General features: G+C 35.6%; 1 protein-coding gene across 12 annotated transcripts in view; it reads left to right on the forward strand.

Annotated features, from left to right (window-relative positions):
- The window catches only part of CDK8 (cyclin dependent kinase 8), a 125,236-nt gene that overhangs the window by 99,019 nt on the left and 3,823 nt on the right, over nt 1-22,394 (forward strand). For 5 of the 12 annotated variants that reach the window (XM_044777402.2, XM_044777401.2, XM_044777407.2 and 2 more), the window contains 7 exons: nt 3,390-3,447; nt 5,778-5,909; nt 14,853-14,996; nt 17,526-17,595; nt 18,374-18,446; nt 21,382-21,479; nt 22,215-22,293. In XM_044777402.2, coding sequence (XP_044633337.1) covers nt 3,390-3,447; nt 5,778-5,909; nt 14,853-14,996; nt 17,526-17,595; nt 18,374-18,446; nt 21,382-21,479; nt 22,215-22,293 — 654 coding nt within the window. The remainder of the gene's footprint in view (nt 1-3,389; nt 3,448-5,777; nt 5,910-14,852; nt 14,997-17,525; nt 17,596-18,373; nt 18,447-21,381; nt 21,480-22,214; nt 22,294-22,394) is intronic. The other 7 variants (XM_044777404.2, XM_070520424.1, XM_044777405.2 and 4 more) reach the window with 4 other exon arrangements.

The raw sequence follows: 22,394 nt of genomic DNA on the forward strand, positions 1-22,394 counted from the left end.
TTTCTCAAGATAGAGCTCCCTGCAGTCCTTACTTTTCTATCAGAGTTGGCCCCTTAAGTGAAACCAGTTTGCCATCCCTGCTGTATGCCACAATCATCAGTGTACTGTTCCCTAGCACAAGAAATTCTAGAAAACAGCCTCTACAAGAATGATTGTCTCTGCAGTACAAACATCTTGTTTTAGGAAATATCAATGACTTTTTTTGGAGCCCAACAACTGATTAAGCAACAAAACAGAAGTACTGACGAGAGTATTCATGATCATTAGGGTGTTTGTCTTTTTTTTTGGGATTTCCATTACATTCACAAATTTAGTGTTAGATTTGTCTACTAAATCAGGATATCATGCTCTGGGGCATATGGAATGCTACCATGGAAAATAACGTGAGGAGGGACACATTGTTTATAAATAGTGTTACTAAGACAGCACAGCCCCATTCTCTTTTGTTTATGACTATGTAGCATGCCCAAACTGAATTTAATTTCACTTATAAGGAAAGGTAGTGTTGATAATGGCTTTTAGCTCCAAGACCTGCTTCAGAGCATGCAATAGAGAGTTTCCTAGCAAAGTAATTTTTAATTATTAACTGGAGCTTTGGCCCCAGATCTCAATACTAGGCCACACCTTGACAAAGAACGTGTTTATTCCCCATCAATGCTCAAACCCAACTTTGGATCTTAACCAGTCCAGTAAGTCTAGAATAAAATGAAGAACAAGAGAGGGAGTTTTTTCCCCCTTTGCCTAGTAGCAGGCTGACCAATACCACCTGTCCTGGGGCTTCTCAGATCTGGGCCCAGCTGTTGAATGAATAAGAAAGAGATCTTTTCCACTCCATCTGAAATAGAAGGAGGGGAGAGATGCCCATATGTGCTTGTGCATTTGCCAGTTATGGAGATAATCTTTTAGGATTGAGCACTCCAGTGCTAGAAAAATCCATCACAGCAAACCAGTTGATCAGCTTGTACCTCTGGAGAAGTGATGGGTGGTTAAAGGGTCTTTAACTTTTAACAGTATGTGACTTTATAGTTTGAATTGTTTATAATCAAAATGTATTCATGTATTACTTATGTCGTTAGGGAGGAATAAAAGAATCAGATTTTGTCAAGTAGCATAGAGCAAAGGTCTTTTGGGGCAGAAACAATGGGGTAGCAATGACATAGTTGTGAGGGTCTAGTCACAGAACCCTGAAAACATGTGGCCAGAGCGGTATGGAGTGGTGGAAGTTGGGGCTGGAGAGATTGGTGGGAATGAGTTTACAGCTGCCTTGCATCCCATCACAAGGGCTTTGGATATTATTCACAGGTGGTGAGGGACAAATTAAAGTTAAAATAATATTTTGGTAATAATAATAAAACATAGCAAAAGCATTTAAAGTAATTTTTGAAAAGGTTCATCCATACCTCTGTCACTCTCTTTTTTGTTCTTATGGTCCATACTCATAGCACTTTTTTTTTTATCTAGTTCTAGTCACAGTCTATCTATCATTTTGTGTTCTGCTGTTTTCACCTAGTCTTATAATAATTTTCCATGTTACTGTGGAAGACTTGAAGCAAGGGAGCGACATGATCAGCTTTGTGTTTTGGAAAGAATCCTGGCGACAGTACAGAAGATGGATGTGATGGGAAGAGAACCTAAATGGTGTTAAAGAGTAGGGAATATGCTCAGGAGATGTTTAGGGAGTCTTGCCCTGATGAACCATGAGAAGAGAGTTCTAGCACAAAGATGAAAGTTCCCTCCTGAGTCCACATTGTGAATTGAGAGCCAGCCTTTCCCCTCAGCCAAACAGAAATTCTGCTGGATTCCTCTTGGAAAGCCCTCCTCTGCCTTCAGCATTTTACACAAGTCTCAGAAATCTGGTTTTGTTTTGAAGTAGGCTGAGCTCTAAGAGTCTCTGCAGAGACTAACCCAGTGTTGACTGGTTAACATGGTGCTCGAAAGCAGTTTTATTTGTGCTAAGCAGCACTTGCAGGTCGCCCACAGGGAATGTTGTTAGTGCTGTCCTTCCTTTTGGTACTTAGCCGATTATCCCAGTGGTCAGGAATGTGTGTATGGTGATGATAGAGGTTCTGAAGACTTTTCCTGAATAAAACATTGTCATTACTATTATCACAATAATGCACATTAATTTTAAAACTTGCTACGTAAAATTGCTTTCAGAATGATATACTAAGAAGGGAGCATGAGGCTGTTCAGAGGTGGGGTAAATTCTGCTGGCTGCCTCAGCCTTGTTGATTATACTTAGGGCACGTCATGTAATCTCTCTGGTGCCTAGTTTCCTCACCTTAAAAAATGTAGGAATTTTTAACCTCTGAAATGTATATGCTACCATTTCAGCAATGTATTTCCTTTTTTGCTAGGGATAAAAAAATAATTTTGATCTTTAGTAGTTGTTAGAATAATATACTATAAGTTACATTTTGTCAGTAATAGCATGGGGCTATCACTAAATATGGTTAGGGAAGCCTGTGAACTGGTTACCATTGTAAACAGCCTTCATTAAAATCTTTAATTCGATTTTAAAGTTGGCTTTGATCAATGTTTGAAAGATGTTCTAATCTAGTTTCATCTAGCAGACTGGTAGAATTGAAGTCAGATCAAGTGTACAGCAGGATTCCAGGATGAGTGAGATTCGGGGACTGCTTCTTTCTTCCCCTCTCCCTCCTCCCTTCTCTCTCTCCCCCTCCTTCTCTTCCTCCTCCTTAAAGAGGGCACGACCATTAAATGTTAGTATAGGAAATACCACCATAGCAGATTCTAGATGACAATTAATCCTGTATAATTTTAGAGATTTTAAAATTGTTTGAAATACTACTTTTATGAAATCTCACTTTAAATCTTAGCTTCCTTTTTTTATTTAAAAATAAACACCTCAAAACTGTTCAGGTCATGGAAAATTCCTATTACTTTGCTAACTCATTTAGAAAAGACTTTACTAAATTGGTTTCTCTGTAATTTATTTGTTTAAACCTAGATGCATACCTTAGCGTTTTCAAAAAAGGCTATCAGGTGGCTCCTTCCCTGTAATTAACCTGCTACTTAATATTAAATCATCTTTGAAGATTCATTTTCCTTTTAAGTTGCAAGACATCATATATGATTGAAAGAGTTAGAAGGAACCACAACACTCTAACTTTTCTGTTAGATGTTCCACAGTAGTAAAAACAGACTGATAAAGGGGTCAAGAAGAGCCTTGCCCTACATGGACTTCTGAAGTTTGCGTATTGCTTTGCATATATACAAGTAAAGTTTCTTTGGTGACTTCCTGTGTTTGATTTTAATTTTTGAGTAATGAGGTTTTTTTAAAGGTGGATTTATGTTATATTGGCTATTGTCTATTTAAAAGAAACCACTACTGTCTACTGAAAAAAAACACTATTTTGTTTCCACAGAAACCTGCTAATATTTTAGTTATGGGTGAAGGTCCTGAGCGAGGAAGAGTAAAAATTGGTATGTTATATCTTTGATAAGTCACAGCGTAGCACTCTTTTTTAAAACTTTTGTAGGCAGCTATATCACTTCTAGTTTTTGTTGTAATAATATGTATATATTCATGTAGTTCTGTATGATTGAAGCCATTTCTAAAGAGTATACATTCAAAGTGAAAAATGTTTCACAGTCTTGAAAGATGTCAGACAATCTTTAGAGACTGAAGTGTTCTAATTATAAAATAAGCCACGAAGTTTCTTAGAAACCTTTACTTTCATTAAAAATAGCCTATAGAGATGAGTGGCTTCTATCCCTGTTAGAAGCCAGCCTCACCTGTAGTTACAAGGGCATACAGCGTACTAGTAATTATACCAGCAGTTCTGTTCACCAGAGCCAGGTTAGATCAGAACACATGCCTCTGTTGACCTCATCTAGATTAGGAGGGACAACCTAGGAAAGCCACTGAGGCCAGAGAGGTACAGAACCTTAAGTTATAACAAGCCTGTCTTACAGTGGGCCTTTGGGGGGAGAAAATTAACACTCATTCTGTACCTTGGCATGTTTTCTGATAGCTCTGTTTTCTTACGTATCAAAGCAAAATTTTACCTATTTCTGGTCTGATAACCTATAAGGATAGAGCTAAATTTATTTATCTTAACTGGTTATTTTTTTCATTGTCATTTCCAAGTTGTGTTTGTCACATTTATTTAGTTTGTTTTGTGTGTGGGTAGAAGAAATGTAACTAAATTCTATTAATTTAAAGGCAGCAGGATTGTGGGACTGTATAATATAGTAAATAGTAATTTCTGGTTGTAAGATTTAATATGAGTTAGAATTATCAGCTGATTTGTACCACTTCACCAACGAAGAAAAACCTAGGTGTTCCTAAACCTTTTCCCCGTCCTCCCTGATAAATTCCCCCAAGTTTCACTTTCCACTTCTAATTAGACTCTTGAAGTACTTTTTATGATATAAAGCTTGCAAATTTTCTAGTAGTGGGAACATTTGGTACACCTCAAAGTACTCCTAGTCAGTGACTCCCTTTGAGAACCGGGCCCTGTCAGTACCTGCCGTAGCATCATCAAATCCCTAAGTCCTTAGACGGGCTTTCTAAGGATTTCGTCCAATCAAATCAAACGGAAGTTCACAGCATGCGAAATACAAAAGACCCAGCCAATCTGTAGTTACAGGTGTGTTCTTTACTATAAGACTTGAGGAAAATTTATATAATAAAATAATCTAGTTTGGAATTATACTTTTATGTAGTACATATGATGTTGGCAGTTTTGGGGGACACAGCTTAAAGCATTCACATTTAAGAAGAAATATTAGTTCTTCTGTAAACCAGTATTTAGTAGTGAGACTCATGGTTTTAATTCTTTGCTGAATTCTTTTTTTTTTTTTAACTTTAATGATTAAGTTATATTAGACTAGGGCCTACTTCATTAAAGATGTATATTAGGAGAGCAAAACTAAACAAATGGTGGATGAATCTTGAAATTTTTGAATAGGTGGTATGAATAGTGATTGTTCATTCAACATATATTTAGCAAAAGCTATGTATAACAACACTATACCTGATACTAAAAGGGATAGAGAGATGAAAAAGACACACTTTTTTTGCCTTTAAGAAGATTACGGTTTAGGGGGATGAACAGCCGTGCCTGAATAGCTACAATACATATTAAACTATGATAACTGCCACGAGCTGTATCTCACCATGGCTCCAGCTCTGGGGCATGAGTTTACGACATTTGTCAAGTCACTTAATTTCTTCTAACCTCAGTTTCCTCATTTGAAAAAAGAGGTGATTGAATTATGTGACCTTTAAAGTCTTATCCAGCTTAGAAAAAATACTATGATGCTTTTTAGTTAGTCAATTCAACTCAAATAAATGGGGGAAAATAGTGGTGTTAACATACTGTATGGTCAACTTCTGATTACACCTTTGAACAAGCCTGTTGACAAATAATGGGAAGCCTTATTCGAGCAGGTTTAGTTTCTCCATGTTTGTGACCACTACAAAGAGTGGAAATGCAGCGTAAGAACCCTGTCCCCAAAGCTGGTGTGCAGAGGGAAGGAAATCTGCCCAGAGGAGTAGGCTCACCCTTGACTCTGGCAGCAGAGCCTGTCTCTGACCCAGTTGCAGAGTGAGTGACTAGTTTGCGAAGAATGAAGATCCCAAACTTCTTTTATATTTAGACTTCTGAAAGGGGTGAGATGTTTAATGTGTTTTTTCTCCCAGAATTCAGCACGGTTCATATCTTACTAAGTAACAATGGTAAAATTAGAGTAATCAATTAAATTTGTAAATATCTATTTACTTAACATTATTATTATTTTTTTTACAGCTGATATGGGCTTTGCCCGATTATTTAATTCACCTTTGAAGCCTTTAGCAGATTTGGATCCAGTAGTTGTAACATTCTGGTACCGAGCCCCAGAATTACTTCTTGGAGCGAGACATTATACCAAAGCTATTGGTGAGTAGAACTAATTAAAATTCCGTGACATCTTAAAATTGGCTTTGTTGTTGTACAATATACATATTTCTATATATTTTTAAATCAAGTAATATAGAAAATTATAAAAGTAAGAGCAAAAACTAACCTAAATTTCCACTACTTAGAAATACCATCATTAGCATTAGGGTTATAGCATTCTAGACATCTCTCTATGATAGATAAATAGATATTTTTTTAAATTTTAAATATATGGGATCATATTATCCATTTTAAGTAAAAAGCTTTTTTAAATTTAATTTTATTTGAAAAGAGAAATAAACACTGTAAAATTTCTAAATCATTGAACTTCAAACAAATGTTTCTTTCACCAAAAGAAGTAGTAGCTCCTTAAAGTTAAGGAAAAAAGATTATGAAAAAAAGTAGAAGTTTAGAACATTTTAATTCACTTTCCAATTTTTGATAGTACTGATTACCTCCATATTATGAAAAATTAGGAAATTAGTGCTTTTGTATTTCTTCCCCCACCAATCTCTCAGTTTATAAGCTATATTAGTAATATCCTTATCATCATTATTACTACTACTTTGTCATTGTTTACAACATTTATTTTCTGTCGGCAAACCATAACTCTCACAGTTGTTCATACTTAGATTATATATTGTAATGGATTCAGTGCTCAGCTCTCACAGTTGATTTACTACAACTTTTCCATTCCGTTTTATTTGGTTGAATTTTATTATGGAGTAGTTTTTTTCTTGTGTGATTTGCCTTTCTTTTTTCCTTTATTGTGTGTCTTTATTGCTTATTTAACTTGTTCTTTGTTCTCCAGGATGGTATTAAACCCACTTTTCTTTTATTGGATAACTCCATCCTGAAGTCTTCTGTGCTTTGCTGTATTCTGGATTGGTTTCCTCCGGCTTTTCCTTTTTTCAGTCTTCTGAGTTGGATCTATTTCTTTCTGGATTTCATTATTTCTTCTTTTATTTTGCAACAGCGTATTCTCAAGTGACTTCCTTTGGAAGGGGTCTTAGAGGTAAATTTTCTAGTTCTTGTTTTCTGAAAAATATCGTTATCATACTTGACTATTTGGCAGGGTTTAAAGTTCTAGGTACAAAATACTTTCCCTCAGAATCTGATGATGCTCCTCCATTGTCTTCTCGCATCACTATTGCTAATGGAAACTCAGGTGGAAATCTTACTCTCATTCGTGGGTGGATTACCTGGGTTTTTTTCTTTCTGAAAACAAATGGGACTTCTCACCCTTAGATTTCACAGTGATCTTCTGGCTACCTGGTAGGCACATTCAATCTGAAGTTCATATCCCACGTCCCTTGTCTGTGAAGGATTCTCTTATACTAGTCTCTTGATTTCCTCCTCTCTGTTTTCTGTTTCTGTCTTTCTTAAACTGAATATAGGCAGATGTTGGACTTCTTGGATTGATCCTTTATACCACTTTTCTTCTCATGTTCTTCTGCCTTTGTCTTTTTTATTTCCAAGACTCCCTTATTATTCTCTGATTATTAATTTTTCATAACATCTTATATTGTTGTACAGAAAGAAAAGCTTTTCAGATATCTGTGAGGACAGTGACAGCAGTGCCTTCTCTTTTTCTGGTGAGGAAGATTGGCCCTGAGCTAACATCTGTGGCAACCTTCCTCTGTTTTGTATGTGGGATGTTACACAGTATGGCTTCATGAGCGGTGTGTAGGTCCATGCCTGGGATCCGAACTTGTGAACCCTGGGCCAGCGAAGCCGAGCATGCAAACTTAACCACTATACCACGAGGCCAGCCCCCACTATGCTTTTTATTTATTTATTTATTTATTTTCATTTTTATTTTTATAGTAGTAACATTGAATTATAACACTATATAACTTTCAGATGTACATCATAAAATATTTCAAATTCTGTGTAGATTACATCATATTCACCACCCAAAGACTGATTATAATCCATCACCACACATATGAGCCTAATCACCTCTTTCGCCCTACTCCCTCCCTGCTTCCCCTCTGGTAACCATCAATCCAGTCTCTGTTGCCATGTGTGTGTTTGTTGTTGTTTTTATCTTCTACTTATGAGTGACATCATATGGTGTTTGACTTTCTCCCTCTGACTATTTCACTTAGCATAATACCGTTAAGGTCTATCCACGTTGTCACAAATGACCGAATTTCATCATTTCTTCTGGCTGAGTAGTATTCCATAGTGTCTATATACCACATCTTCTTTATCCCTAGGTTGCTTACAAGTCTTGGCAATTGTGAATAATGCTGCAGTGAACATAGGGGTGCATATATCTTTATGCGTGTGCATTTTCAAGTTCTTTGGATAAATACCTAGCAGTGGAATACCTGGATCATATGGTAGATCTATTCTTAATTTCCTGAGGATACTCCATACTGCTTTCCGTAGTGGCTGCACCAGTTTACACTCCCACCAGCAGTGTATGAGGGTTCCCTTCTCTCCACATCCTCTCCAACATTTGTTGTTTCCTGTCTTGTTAATTATAGCCATTCTGACCATTCTGACTGGAGTGAGGTGATATCTCATTGTAGTTTTGATTCACATTTCCCTCATAGTTAATGATGTTGAACATGTTTTCATGTACCTGTTGGCCATCCATATATCTTCTTTGGCGAAATCTCTGTTCAGATCTTTTGGCCATTTTTTAATTGGGTTGTTGGTTTTTTTGTTGTTGAGATGTATGAGTTCTTTGTATACTTTGGAAATTAACCACTTATCCGATATATGGTTTGCAGATATCTTCTTCTAATTGTTAGGTTGTCTTTTTGTTTTCTTGATGGTTTCCTTTGCTGTGCAGAAGCTTTTTAGTTTAATGTAGTCCCATTTGTTCATTTTTTCTTTTGTTTCCCTTGCCCATACAGGCATGGTACTTGAAAATATGCTGCTAAGACCGATGTCAAAGAGTGTGCTATGTTTTCTACTAGAAGTTTCATAATTTCAGGTCTTACATTCAAGTCTTTAGTCCATTTTGAGTTGATTTTTGTGCATGGTGTAAGATAATGATCTACTTTCATTCTTTGGCATGTGGCTGTCCAGTTTTCCCAACACCATTTATTGAAGAGACTCTCCTTTCTCCATTGTATGCTCTTGGCTCCCTTGTCGAAAATTAGCTGTCCATATGTGTGTGGGTTTATTCCTGGGCTCTCAGTTCTGTTCCATCGATCTGTGTGTCTGTTTTTGTGCCAGTACCATGCTGTTTTGGTTACTATGGCTTTGTAGTATATTTTGAAATCAGGGAGTGTGATACCTCCAGCTTTGTTCTTTTTCCTCAGGATTCCTTTAGCTATTCAGGGTCTTTTGTTGTTCCATATAAATTTTAGGATTCTTTGTTCTATTTCTGTAAACTTTGATAGGGATTGCATTGAACGTACAGATTGCTTTCCAAAGTATGGACATTTTAACTATGTTGATTCTTCCAATCCAAGAGCATGGAATAGCCTTACATTTCTTTGTGTCTTCCTCAGTTTCTTTCAACAATGTTCATAGTTTTCGGTGTACAGTTCTTTCACCTCTATGGTTAAATTTATTCCTAGATATTTTATTCTTTTTGTTGCAATTGTAAATGGGATTATATTCTTAATTTCTCTTTCTGCTACTTCCTTGTTAGTGCCCGCTATGCTTTTTCATTGTTTGTAATTTGCTGTATTCTGGGAATAATTATCTGAGTTTTTTTATAGGTACTCTGTATTTGTATGTCTTGATCTCTCCCTTCCATTTGGCAAGTGTTCTTCAACTGTTTGTTTATTCTTGATTATCTCTTCCTATTTAAGAATCAAGTTACAAAAAGCTGCTTTGGCATTTTGTGTACATAGATCATGGGGCTTATAGATTGGCACTTTACTTTAGGGTGATCCAGCAGACAACTGCCGTTAACTAGGAAAACCCTAAATGCCAGTATGTGTAAGTTTTTGCTCTGAGGCCATTCATATTCTTTAAGGGAAGAATCTCCAACTTTTGGCCCAAGCTTTGTACACCCGGTAGCCCCAGGGCAGTGGAGGAGAGTCAGAGAAAGAGGATCAACTGTTCACAATACAGACTTTGGGGGCCCGCCTGGTGACACAGCGGTTAAGTGTGCACATTCCGCTTCGGCGGCCCAGGGTTCACTGGTTCAGATCCCCAGTGCGGACATGGCATCACTTGGCAAGCTATGCTGTGGTAGGTGTCCCACATATAAAGTAGAGGAAGATGGGCACGGATGTTAGCTCAGGGCCAGTCTTCCTCAGCAAAAAGAGGAGGATTGACAGCATATGTTAGCTCAGGGCTAATCTTCCTCAAAAAAAATACAGACTTTGTAGCTGGTATTTCCAAGTACAAAGTCCTCCTAGAGTTGTGCAGGATGAATCTGCCTCCCACCCAACAATTATACTGTTGACTGGGCCTTCTCTGAACTGTTTCGTCTGCCCTCCATCTTCTAGAAATGTTTTTATATATCTCTGCCTAGATCAAGTCTTCACATGGCCAGTCTCTTCTTTTCATCCAGATCTTAGTCAAAATACTATCATTTCAGAGGGAACTTTCTTGACCACTCAGTCTGAAGTAGGCACCTGACCTTCCCCATCATGCTTCTGTCTTGTTGTCTTGATACTGTTGAACAGTTTCTAAAATCCACTGAAATAGGTAGACCTTGCCTGGCTGTTCACCATTGTAGGCAAGTGCCTAATGGTATGTAGTGAGACTCAGTACTCGTTGTTGAATAAATGAATGAATCTTGTCCCTGGTGATCTCCTCCTCTTGTTTTTATTACTGTGGATTTATACTTTTACTGCTTTGCTGCCATTTCAGTGTATACTCAAGAAGGAAAAAGGAGAAATACTTGTGATCATTCCCCCATATTAATCTTGAATCCGACATTTTTTTCCCAAGAAATCTTTGTGTTCACTAGTCTTCATACCTGCTTTGAGATCACATTTTATTTTATAGAAAAATAAAGGTAGATAAAGTTAAGTCATTTAGATATAGGACTTCCCTGTATTGCCTTTGTGACTTTTCTACAAATCTAAAATTATTCCAAAATAAAATTTTTTTTTTAAATTCAGAAAGAAAGTAAAAATTATTGAAGCTAATCCTATTTTTGAATACATATTGTTACCTAAACTCACATTTGGTTTTCTGTTTTACAACTGTATTCTAAATGCATTTAAGAAGCATACAAACTTAGTATGATACATAGCTTTTTTTTTTCCACCTATAAAATGAATATTTAAAAGCAGTGTTACTTTTGATGAGATGTATAACAGACTATACAAATAAAGAAGTGATTACATAGTCTTAGCTGCTATTAACTGAAAACTTGAGTCTTTGATTTAAATTAAGTAAAAAAATACACAATCACAGAAGCTTATGACTCTGGCTCATTATGTATTATCTTTTTCTTTTTTCTTAAGAAATTTCTCTTTTATTGTGAACATTAAGATTTGTACAACCTGTTATTCACTAGGACATTCTACAGTCCAGCAGTTTTAATGCAGGGCTATTTGTCACAAAGCTGAACCACCATCAATTAGGTGGATTCCTGTGTTCAAATGGCAATATAATTTGGGAAAGAGAAGGCCTTTCTTCATATTTTCCCCCTCTTCCTCCTCCTCATCAACATAGAAATTTATTGGATAATTATTAGATAAACTTTAAAGAACTTAATAGAAACCAAAATGAATGCAAATTATGTGGTTTACCCGTAAGGGACCTTCAGTCCAGTTGAGAAACAGTATGAAAATATGCATGAAATAATTTTGTCATCTTTGAACAATGGAAGTAACAAAGGCTGGCAATGTAACTTGTAGCCTTAGCTCTCTCACTCCGGGGGATGTGTGTGCGTGTATTTGTGTTTAGACAAGGCATTTAGTCATTTGTCTCATTTTCTGAAAATGAGAATTTAGCCTAAATCATCTCTTAGATCCCCTCCAACCCTAAAAGTTCTATGACCGTAGATGCAAACAACTGCCTGTGAGGTAGGGAGAGCACAGAGGGATCTGACTTGGGTGCACATGATTGAAATCAGGGTCAGTGCCAGTCCCTCCCCGGGGGTGATCCCAACCCCGTGTACACCTGACTTGGCCAAGAGCAGTCTTGGAGAACACTTTTCTTCTATCAAAACTTTGGCTCAAAAAAAGTCATAATGTAGGTATCTACAAATTGCTTTTTGTTTGAGAGAGAGAAATCATACATAAATCAGTTTTAATATAACTTTTTGAAAATAGAATAAAGGGGTAAAAAATAAAATTTCTTCCTTTCTCCCACACCAAAGCAGCAAAAGAGCATAGAGAAAAAACCTGAACACAACTGACTGACATATTCCCACCCTGCATTGCACACAGGTTTTAGTGCTGTGGACATTTCTTCAGCTGTACAGAACTGATGCTGAGTCATTAAACCAAAGTGAGGAAATACTAGAGTAGTAAACACTGTACTCCTAGGGACAAAGTTGAATTCAGTTTTGAATATTTTGGGTTTTCATTTGTTTAACTGACTTTGTCGAGAAGGCTGCAAGAGGGGTATCAATCTTTAATTAATTGTCACTAAAACAGTCTTAATACAAGTTTATTAGAGTATGAACTTTTAAGCTCAGATGTTTGTCCTCAAATAACTGAATGCACACTAATTATGTGGTATTCTACTAAACAGGGAATATACAAAAAATTAGGGAGAATGACAATTGCCTTTTTTATCAAAATAGAAGCTTGCTATTAGTATACCTATTGATTAAAATATTATTTAACAATTTTTTTTTCCCTATTTGAGTCTATGTAGCATGCCAGTTGCTATCTCCCTGCTCAGTTAGCTCAGTAGCTACACAGGAACATCACAGATTTTGAGAAGTAGATGGATTTCTCCGTTTCTAACTTGGAGAGTCTTTCTAGAAGGTAGGTAGGTGAGCAGAAAGGGACTTTTCTATGAACTTGGCATAATCTGAAAAACAGTAGGCAAGATGGGAAGGAAAGACTTATTTACAAAGATTTGGAAATTTGAAATAATAGCCTGATCAGCTAACTCAAATTCATGATTAATGTCTAGATCAAGATTTGAAGAAAGGAAGGATGGTGAAATTCATAAAGCTGAAAGATAATGGGAAAGATATAAAGAAGGAGGTTATTAGGGTGAATTTAACCAAGATTCAGTAAACTATTTTTTCCTGCTTTCCTTTTATTTTAAAAGCAATGTAGCTTTAAAGATAGCTAAACTATTTATTTGCCTCTCATCTTCCTCTACATATTTCATTTTCTTCTTTAGAATTTTTCCTAGCTAACCAGCACGAGTTGTTACAGTGTCTCTAGGGTGCTACGAGCAGAGCTTTAACCATGCAGACTGACCCATCTGCCCTTCTCGTGAACCTGCTCACTTGCCTGTCTTCCCTTTGATTAAGGTTATCCCCGAGGTCAGGTTTATATGGGGTACCCCACGTAAAAAGAATAATCACAAAGTAATTAATTTTCCTGTTTACTTTCTAATGTTCAAAACAAAATAACTTGGTTTCTATTTCTTGATGAGACATTTCCATATTAGCTAGACTTGGTTCTTTGATGTGGGATACAACTGATAGGCACACATGGTCGTTTTTTAAAATCGCTTGCTTGTAGTCAGGATGTATAATCTTTAAGCAAATGGATGATTAATTTGTTACTCTGAAATGTAAATGTGTTGAATTTACATTAAATTAAATAGCTATGTTTCAGTTTTGGAGTTTAGGAATTCTTAGTTATTTTTAAATTAAATAGCTATGTTTCAGTTTTGGAGTTTAGGAATTCTTAGTTATTTTTAAATTAACATTTTTTCTATTTAAGTAACAATTATTAACATACCTGAATAATCAGCTTTAATAAAATAGTTGTTTTTATTTGTCCTTCTATAGTTATCTATATTTACCACAGGTATTGATTAGGCAAAAACCACTTATTGAGTGTCTGCGTGCATGCCTTTGTACTTAGTGTGGAGAAGTTAACACTGTCAGTTTAGGGATTGGTTAAGAGAAGAAATGGAAGATTTTGAGCTTTAAATTCTCAATTGGCATATAGATCTTTCCTCTGCTGCTACTTCTACTATTAAAGATCTTTCATCTACCACTATTGAGTAGAAGTTTAATATGAATGAAAATTGCCTGTATCTTAAAGTGAATAGAGGGAATTTGTTGTCTACAGAGGAATCCATTTGCCTAGCTTTTATGAGTAATTCCTGTGAATTTATACCCATTTTAAAGGTAATATTTTGCCCCCTATTTTCTTGTCCTTATGAAATACTTAAACTTGCAAAACCTGACACTGCTATAGCATAAAGAAACCTTTTGAGTGAAAAACTGTTCCAGTAGACATGCTGTTTCTTTAGAATATCTGAGCTCAGGCATCGTTTTCTTCTTGTTGGAATAGCACCTTGCTAACTAGTGCTAACATGGGAGGATAATTATTAGACTGTACATATTAGCAAGTACATAAACAAGATAAAGAAAAAAATATATTTTTTACCACAAAAACTTGTGTTGATTGTTTTGGGCAAGTATGCCCAATTTCAGTGGCTGTTTGGGTTTTCTGTTTGTTTAGTTTTGTTTAGTTTTGTTTGTTTGTGGTTCCCTTGCTCCATATGCAGTTTTGTATGTATTTCATAGATTAGGTAATGTGTGAGGCATTTAAGACCTGCCAATAAGTCAGCTAATAAATTTGATTTAAACTTGGAATGAAGCCACTGGGTGGGATGGAGGTATATAGGGAATGAAAAATTGGAGTGGTGGGGTGGGAATATATATTTACAAACAATATTCCGTGATATTGATAACTGCTTAGGAATTAATATGACTTATTAGGGAAAGAAAAGAAAGAAAAACACTCCCCACCAAGATAAAAATGCATTTTCTTTTGGAAAGAACCACTTTATTTTCCTCCTTTCTTTTTCTTTTCTCCTTTCCTTTTTTTTCTTTTCTCTTTTTTTTTTTTCCTTTTTGTTTTAAAGATATTTGGGCTATAGGGTGTATATTTGCAGAACTACTAACGTCAGAACCAATATTTCACTGTCGACAAGAGGACATCAAAACTAGTAATCCTTATCACCATGACCAGCTGGACAGAATATTCAATGTAATGGGATTTCCTGCAGGTACACATTATGTTTTTGTTTTTGTTTTTAAAGCACTGTTGTTTGAACTTAGATATCTTCATTGGAAAGGGGTATATTTTTAGCTGATGAAAGCTACTCTTACTTGATTTTTTATATTTATGACTTGCATTAATCAAAGAGCCATAGAAATAGCAAAATTTGTAGAATTCACATCTTAGCATAAAAATGTTTATGGATTTCCTGAATTTGAGGAGTGTGTTTTTGTTTCATTTTGATTTTTTTTATTTTGTTGCTTAATATTTGAAATGATAAAATATTTGCAATATCTGTATTGAAAAGGTACCTTTCGTTCTTACCAGTGGAAACTATAAATAAAATTTAGTAGTGTGTATTTTTGTCTGGCAGCACAAATAATACTACCATTACTTTGGATATGAATACAAATTTTGAACAAATTTTTTTTTAGGGCACTGTACAGAATCAGATTACATTGAATAATAGCATTTTTGCTTTATAACTCTTGTGAATGAGAATATTCTTTTAATTGTGCTGTTAGAACAGTCAGGATGTGGGTGAAAGTCTAGGATTCCACAGTGACCTTGCCCACACACAACAGAGAGAAAGTCGTTTAGTGTCCATATCATGGGTCTCAAATCTCTCCAGCTATATCCCATTCCCTCATTAGACCACAGAATGGTGTCGTTCATCAGTCACTAGAAACTCTGCCCAGAGGTCCAGAATAATGAAGACTGGTTTAAAACACGTACATAATTTTGGCTAGTCAAGTACTTATTAGAAATTGTTTCTCATTAGGAATTTTTCTCAGGTCAGGATGACTCAAAACTCATACAGAAATATCTGGGAATGATAATTCCACATTCCCTTGTAAAGATGTTAATTATCAGGAAATTCAGAATAACTATACAAATACTACCTTTCTCCAAAATTGGTCAGCAGTTCTACGAAGACTACTTTGTTGTGATGGGAATTTCATTTATTCACTAAATAGTTATTGAGTACCTGCCATCTGCCAGTCACTGTGGAAAGTATAAAATATTGTTGATATAACAGACATAATTCTTGCTTTCTTGGAGTTTACATTGTACTGCTCTAAGTAAAATGTTTAAAAAATAGGTATGGTTTGGGTAGATAAAGAAGAATGGCCTTTTCTTCCCACTTCTGAATGTGTCCACCATTTCTAAGGCACAGAGAAAGGAACGTGGTTTACAAGGGGGTGGAAGTGAGGAAGGCCTCTGTAGGAGGTGATTTGTAATGTGTGGTTCAACTGTTAGGGTAGGCTCAGCTTGTAAGGAACTTGAAAAGCAGACCACAGAGTTTAGATTTGATATGCTAAAGTATGAGAATCCATGATAAGTTCTTGAGAACTAGTGACATGATTTCTGTTATATTTTAGAAAGATTAGTTTGGCGGTGGCATGTAAAAAATCAATTAAAGAGAGGTAACTAAAGTCAGGGAAACCAGCTGCTTGCCTCTATATCAGTGTTCCAGGTATAAAGTGATAGTAGGGGTGGAGAATAAAGAACAAATATAAAATTTTTCATAGGAAGTGTGTAATTGAGAGAAGAGTAGGAGATTATCTCAGGATTTCTAGCTTGAGAAACTGACAAAATAGAAAAATTGGAACAAGGAAATGGGAGAAAATTCCATTTAAGAGAATAGGAGAAAATTGGAATAAGGAGAAAATTCCATTTAGGAGTTTAAAGTTTATATTTAATTTACTTTTCAATCTGTGATATCTGGAGGATTGGTAGCAAATGTTTTTACAAGTAAGTTGAAAGAAAAGCAAACCTCTGACGGCCATTTAAGAGCTTGCAGTGCTGTAAGCTGCCTGCTACAGAGCTGTGTGCCCAGTAGACTCAGTGGTCCACTGGGGGCGATGAGGAGCACAGGCCGTCTAGCGTGTATTGTTTGAGCAACTCTATGCCAAGGAAACGGAAACACTTTCTACCTAACGTATCTGGCAGCTGGGGTTGTTTTTGTGGATGTTGTTGAAACCAGTCAAGCACCAGCTGACTTTTTAGTGTACTAGCTATATCCCACTCTATTCTACTTCAGACACTTAGGACTGCTTACATTGATTGTTGATGTAAGGCAGTGTATTTAATAAGGTGAAAGTAAGGAGGGCCATATAAAGAGGTGCATCTTAAAGCTGCTGAGGGGAAAGATGTGGCATTTTATCGTTGAAGAGAGCGACTGCTGATTTAATCAAGAAATTTGGTGGAAAAGGGGAAAAATGGCTTTACAAGTAGAAATAGAACTAGTTAATAATAGAAATATTTATTTATAACTTATTCCCCTCTATAGAAATTGAGTTACAGTAAAACACATAGAAAGTAGGCATTAAAAAGGTAGAGATAGCTGTACAAAGGATGGGGAATCGTATTTACAGTTCAAGATAAGATGTTTACTATAGCTGACCGTTTATTCAAAGTCTCTGCTTTCGTAGGTTAAAATTATAGGAAATGTAATGAAAACAGGTAACCTTTATTGAGATTCTTGAGAAGAGGAACCTAGACAACATGAAAACTTTATCAATGTATTTCACAGATAAAGATTGGGAAGATATAAAAAAGATGCCTGAACATTCTACATTAATGAAAGATTTCAGAAGAAATACGTAAGTTGGAAAGAAAATAGAACTTTGTTGATTTTTGCTTTTCTAGAATACTCAGTATGAGATTGAATACTCAACATAATAGCATACTCAACGTAAGACATTCTAAGTAATTTCACTGATTTACTCTAATAAATATTTTACAAGAGTCTTCATTTCTTAAGCTGTTTAAATGCTATGAAGAAGGTGAATGTGTAATATTAGCAGCTGCTTTAGGTGTGAGGAAACAACCACTTCGTTTCTTTCCGTGTTTACTACTGGAAGCTAGGCATCGTGGAAAGCATCACAGCTGAAGCAATAAGAGACAGACAGACAAACCTTGTTCATAGCCACTTGCCCACCCATCTAGGTTATGTAGTAATTTTAAGCAATGTTTAATAGAGAAGTATTTCATTTATTCACAATGCGACATCAGGTGATTGGGAGAGGGCAGTTTATAGACATATAACGAAAAAAGTTTTTTAACTTATTGGTAAGGCTGAGATAAACTTTTGACCCATATGTTATTCACGATAATTGTTGAGATGACATTCATGTGAAAGAAGCTATTCAGTGTATGTTATTCATGAAATTATCTTGCATTTAATCAGTGGTATTCATTCAAAAGTGACTAGTATGAATATTGAATGAAATATAAATTGATTTAATGCTACTCTTTTTATGCTGATTATACCATTTTCAATATATGTTCGATATTAGTTATGATTAAAATAATTCTGTTTGGAAAAATTTCAGCCATGTAAAATTAACCTCAAATCTAATGTAAATATTTCTCTTTCAGGTATACCAACTGCAGCCTTATCAAGTACATGGAAAAACATAAAGTTAAACCAGATAGTAAAGCATTCCACTTGGTAAGCTCTAGAGGACAGTACTAAAGAAATGTGTTTTTTCCCCTAACTACGTAGCCCAACCTGAAGCTTTTGGGGGTCAATTTACATGGTTACTCAGCACTCATAGAGTACTGTAGTGGTAAATGCAGAAATCTTGTTAGTGCATGCTAGTGAAGACATCAAAATATTTATTTTTCCAAACCTATAGCATGGTTTGACAGACTCGTGTTTGGTTACATTAGATTTTCTGAAGATAGTCATTGTACCAAGTCTGTCAAGAGCATTTTTTAAATAACATTTATTGGTTTTCATCACTTACTTGTTTATTTATTTTTAAAGATTGAGACCTGAGCTAACAACTGTTGCCCGTCTTTTTTTTTTTTTTTTTTTTTTTGGCTTTTCCTCCCCAAATCCCCCCAGTACATAGTTGTATATTTTAGTTGTGGGTCCTAGTTGTGGCATGTAGGATGCTGCCTCAACATGGCCTGATGAGCAGTGCCATGTCCGCGCCTAGGATGCGAACCGGCAAAGCCCTGGGCCGCGGAAGTGAAACGCGTGAACCTAACCACTCGGCCACGGGACCTGTGCCTCATCACTTATTTAAAAATTTCGCAAATTTCAGAGAAGAATCAAGAAGAAAATCCCACCATTCTGAAATAATTTTTACAGATTATTTTATATTTCAACTCTTTGAAAGATTGTTTACAAAATCTTGAACTCCCAAGATACTTCTTATAAACTTGGGTATTAGGGATTCTTCAGTGATGGTATACATTATTTGCTTTTTCTGGAAGAGTATGAAAGATGCAGTATTTATTAGTGTAAAATGGAAAAATGATTTGATCTAGAATCCAAATGAATCCATGCACTATCGATAATTTGTGATGAGATTATTCAACAGTTGACAATTTAAATTTGTTTACAATTGTTTCCATTTTTTCACCACAGCAATTAAAAATATTTTCCAGTTTTAAGTTTTCCAAAAAAGTTTATAACATATAAAGGTGGAATTGAAGGAAGCTGGTTGTATTTTGCTTGGCTTAAAATTCTCTTACACCTTTATTCCCAGTGTTTTTAAATACGTTCCTTAAATGGGAGTTTCTTTACCTTGAGAGTATTAAACTTTCCTTTATTACAGTATCAGGCCACTTGGCAAATATTTCTATTTCTGCTTCCATTTCTGCTTTTTCTTCTCCTTCTACTGCTTCTGCCTCTTCTTATTTTTGTGTCATGTCATATATCATGTATTTCATATCTTATCAGCAGTTTAAAAAGCAATGCTTAACCTATTATGACCACACAATGTATTATCCAAATGATGGTTTATTATAGCGTACTTAAAACAGGACCCAAGTAGAAAGGTGTTAGTTACTCTAACAAAATAATGATAAGTGAGGTAGACCAAAAGTCACAATTTAGAGGAATTACTCTTACTTCCCCCCAGTTCGCTGCTGCTCAGTATAGTCCAAGGTGACTCGCACTGCCTTCACCACTGAAATTCAAAAGATACTCTTCCTTTGCAGCTTATTTGCTTTGTTTTACTGAGGTGACCTATCTTGGGTGGTCTCACCTGAAAGCTCTATTATAACTCCATTAAAGCTGTTGAGTATTTTAAATAGCAGATCCATGATTTTCCTTTCAACTCTAAAAGTAAAATTGTGCCTCCACTGAAATATCAGATCATTGAAATTAAAGTCTCACCATCCCAACATTTCATCTGCATTTTTAAATACTTTATGTCCTTTTATCCTCTAATTATCTCATTTTCCATTGTCTCGATGTGTCTATTACTTGGTTTTTTAAAGTGTGGTCCTAGTCCAGAACATTAGAATCACCTGGGAAGTTGTTGGAACTGCAGATCCTTGGGCTCCTGCTGGACAGACTATCAGAAGGTCTGGAAATAGGGCCTAGCAGTCTCTTAAGAAGCACCCCGGGGTGATTCTGTTACACTGTGAAGTCTGAAAACCACTGCGTTAGATCAAAGGTTGTAAACTAAGAGACCGCTATTTAGATAATCTCTTAAATCACATATTAAAATCAAATATTCTAGTTCATAGAGACTTCAGTAAGCTATGTTTTAACCAAAAAGAAATACTGAGTTTTCACATTAGCGTGACATTTCTGTATGTAGCAATAATGATAATAATAGCTAACACTTACATAGTGCTTTCTTTGTGCCAGGCACCATATAATTGCTTTCAATATATTAACTCATTTATTCTCGAAAACAAACCTTGATTATAAGTACTATTTTTAATCTCCATTTGACAAATGGAGTTACAAAGAGGCTAGGTAATTTGTCCAAAGTCACTCAACTAATAAATGTCAAATCAGGATTTGAACCGAAGCGGTCTCCTTCCAGAGTCTCCATTCATAACCACACCTCTATACTTTACAGTTTCTGTATTCATCACCATACTTATTTAGACTAGTACAGCACTGTCCAGGGGAACTTTCTCTGATGATTTATGCTGTCCAATAGGGTAGCCACTAGTCTCATGTAGCTGTTGAGCTCTATGGACCTGAAATGACTGAGAAATTGATTTTTTTAGTTTAATTTGGATTTAAATTTAAATGGCAATATATGGCTAGTGCATTATTTGTGTTATAACAGTTTTTCCCCTTAATAGAAAATACAGGAATTTTAGTCCTGTTTTAAATTGGATAAAGCAATTTAGATAATGCAGGGAAAAGATCATTGATTTAGAGTAAGAAGACGTAAGTTTAGTTACTTCTTAGAGGAGAACCAAGTGAGATAATGAATATTAGAGTGACTAAAAAGATATGAGTTACCTCATTAAATTTAATAATTAGGATGTTTTTGTTTAATTTGGGGGAATAAATGCCCCTCAAATTGTGGTGGTGTTCATCAAAAAGTATATACCTCCCACACATGCGCCAAAGGGTATAACTAGGACAAGTAATGCAGTACTGTTTTCTTGATTTATGGTTTCAGCTTCAGAAGTTGCTTACCATGGACCCAATAAAGCGAATTACCTCAGAACAGGCTATGCAGGATCCCTATTTCTTAGAAGACCCACTTCCTACATCAGAGTAAGTGATCCATTTGTTAACTCACCAGCATGATAGAATTTTTTGAAGCAAGCTTTCTTTTAGTTGTCAACTCCAAGTTGCCACTCCTCTTATATGGTTACCCAAGGAAATTTTTATGACAAGCGAAAAATGAGCTCTCATGACTGAAGTGTCATTTAGGGGTTTTACAGTTGTGAGGCGTTCTTGTTCATCTCTTGCTCTAGGAAACATCGCTAGCATTAGTTTCAGCAGTAATCCAGTTATTCAGTGACAGGCTGATTGTGCATGCTGTAGCTCACTCAGACTCACTGGGATTGCTTACTGCTTGCAGTTACAGTTTTGTATTTCAATTGTAAATCCCATTCCCAAATAAATTTGTGTTCCCCATACCATCTTTTATTTTAAACGTAGTAGGGAGGGTGAAAAAAAAACTGTGTTTGAATAGTGACATTTCGGCTAGAATCTATATTTTGGTTGTAGTAATAAAAGAGTAATGCTGAGATAAAAGAAGAAAGTTGAGTCATATTCAGTGATTATTGATTATTTTTATACAATGGAAAGCCCTCAAATAGCCAACTGTAGTGTCACTGGTTAGAAGGAAAGATATTTTTTGTTAGAGTTGCATGAAAGGTACTTATATTACAAATGTGGAAATAAAGTCCATCTTAAAAGATTAAAATGAAAGCCACTTAAATGAAGCATTTGAAATATTGATTAGTATACTAGAAATAATTTTTCTTTTTTTCTTATGATCAGCGTATTTGCCGGGTGTCAAATCCCTTATCCAAAACGAGAATTTCTAACAGAAGAAGAACCTGATGACAAAGGAGACAAAGTAAGTATTAAAGTACAGTTGACAGCTTCTTGTTTTATTCAGTGCTACGGTAACATTTTGTGGTTTGGGTGTATTTTGTTCTCCGTCTGAGTTGAACTTTT

The sequence above is a fragment of the Equus asinus genome, chromosome 11, assembly GCF_041296235.1.
Source record: "Equus asinus isolate D_3611 breed Donkey chromosome 11, EquAss-T2T_v2, whole genome shotgun sequence".
Lineage (NCBI taxonomy): Eukaryota > Metazoa > Chordata > Mammalia > Perissodactyla > Equidae > Equus > Equus asinus.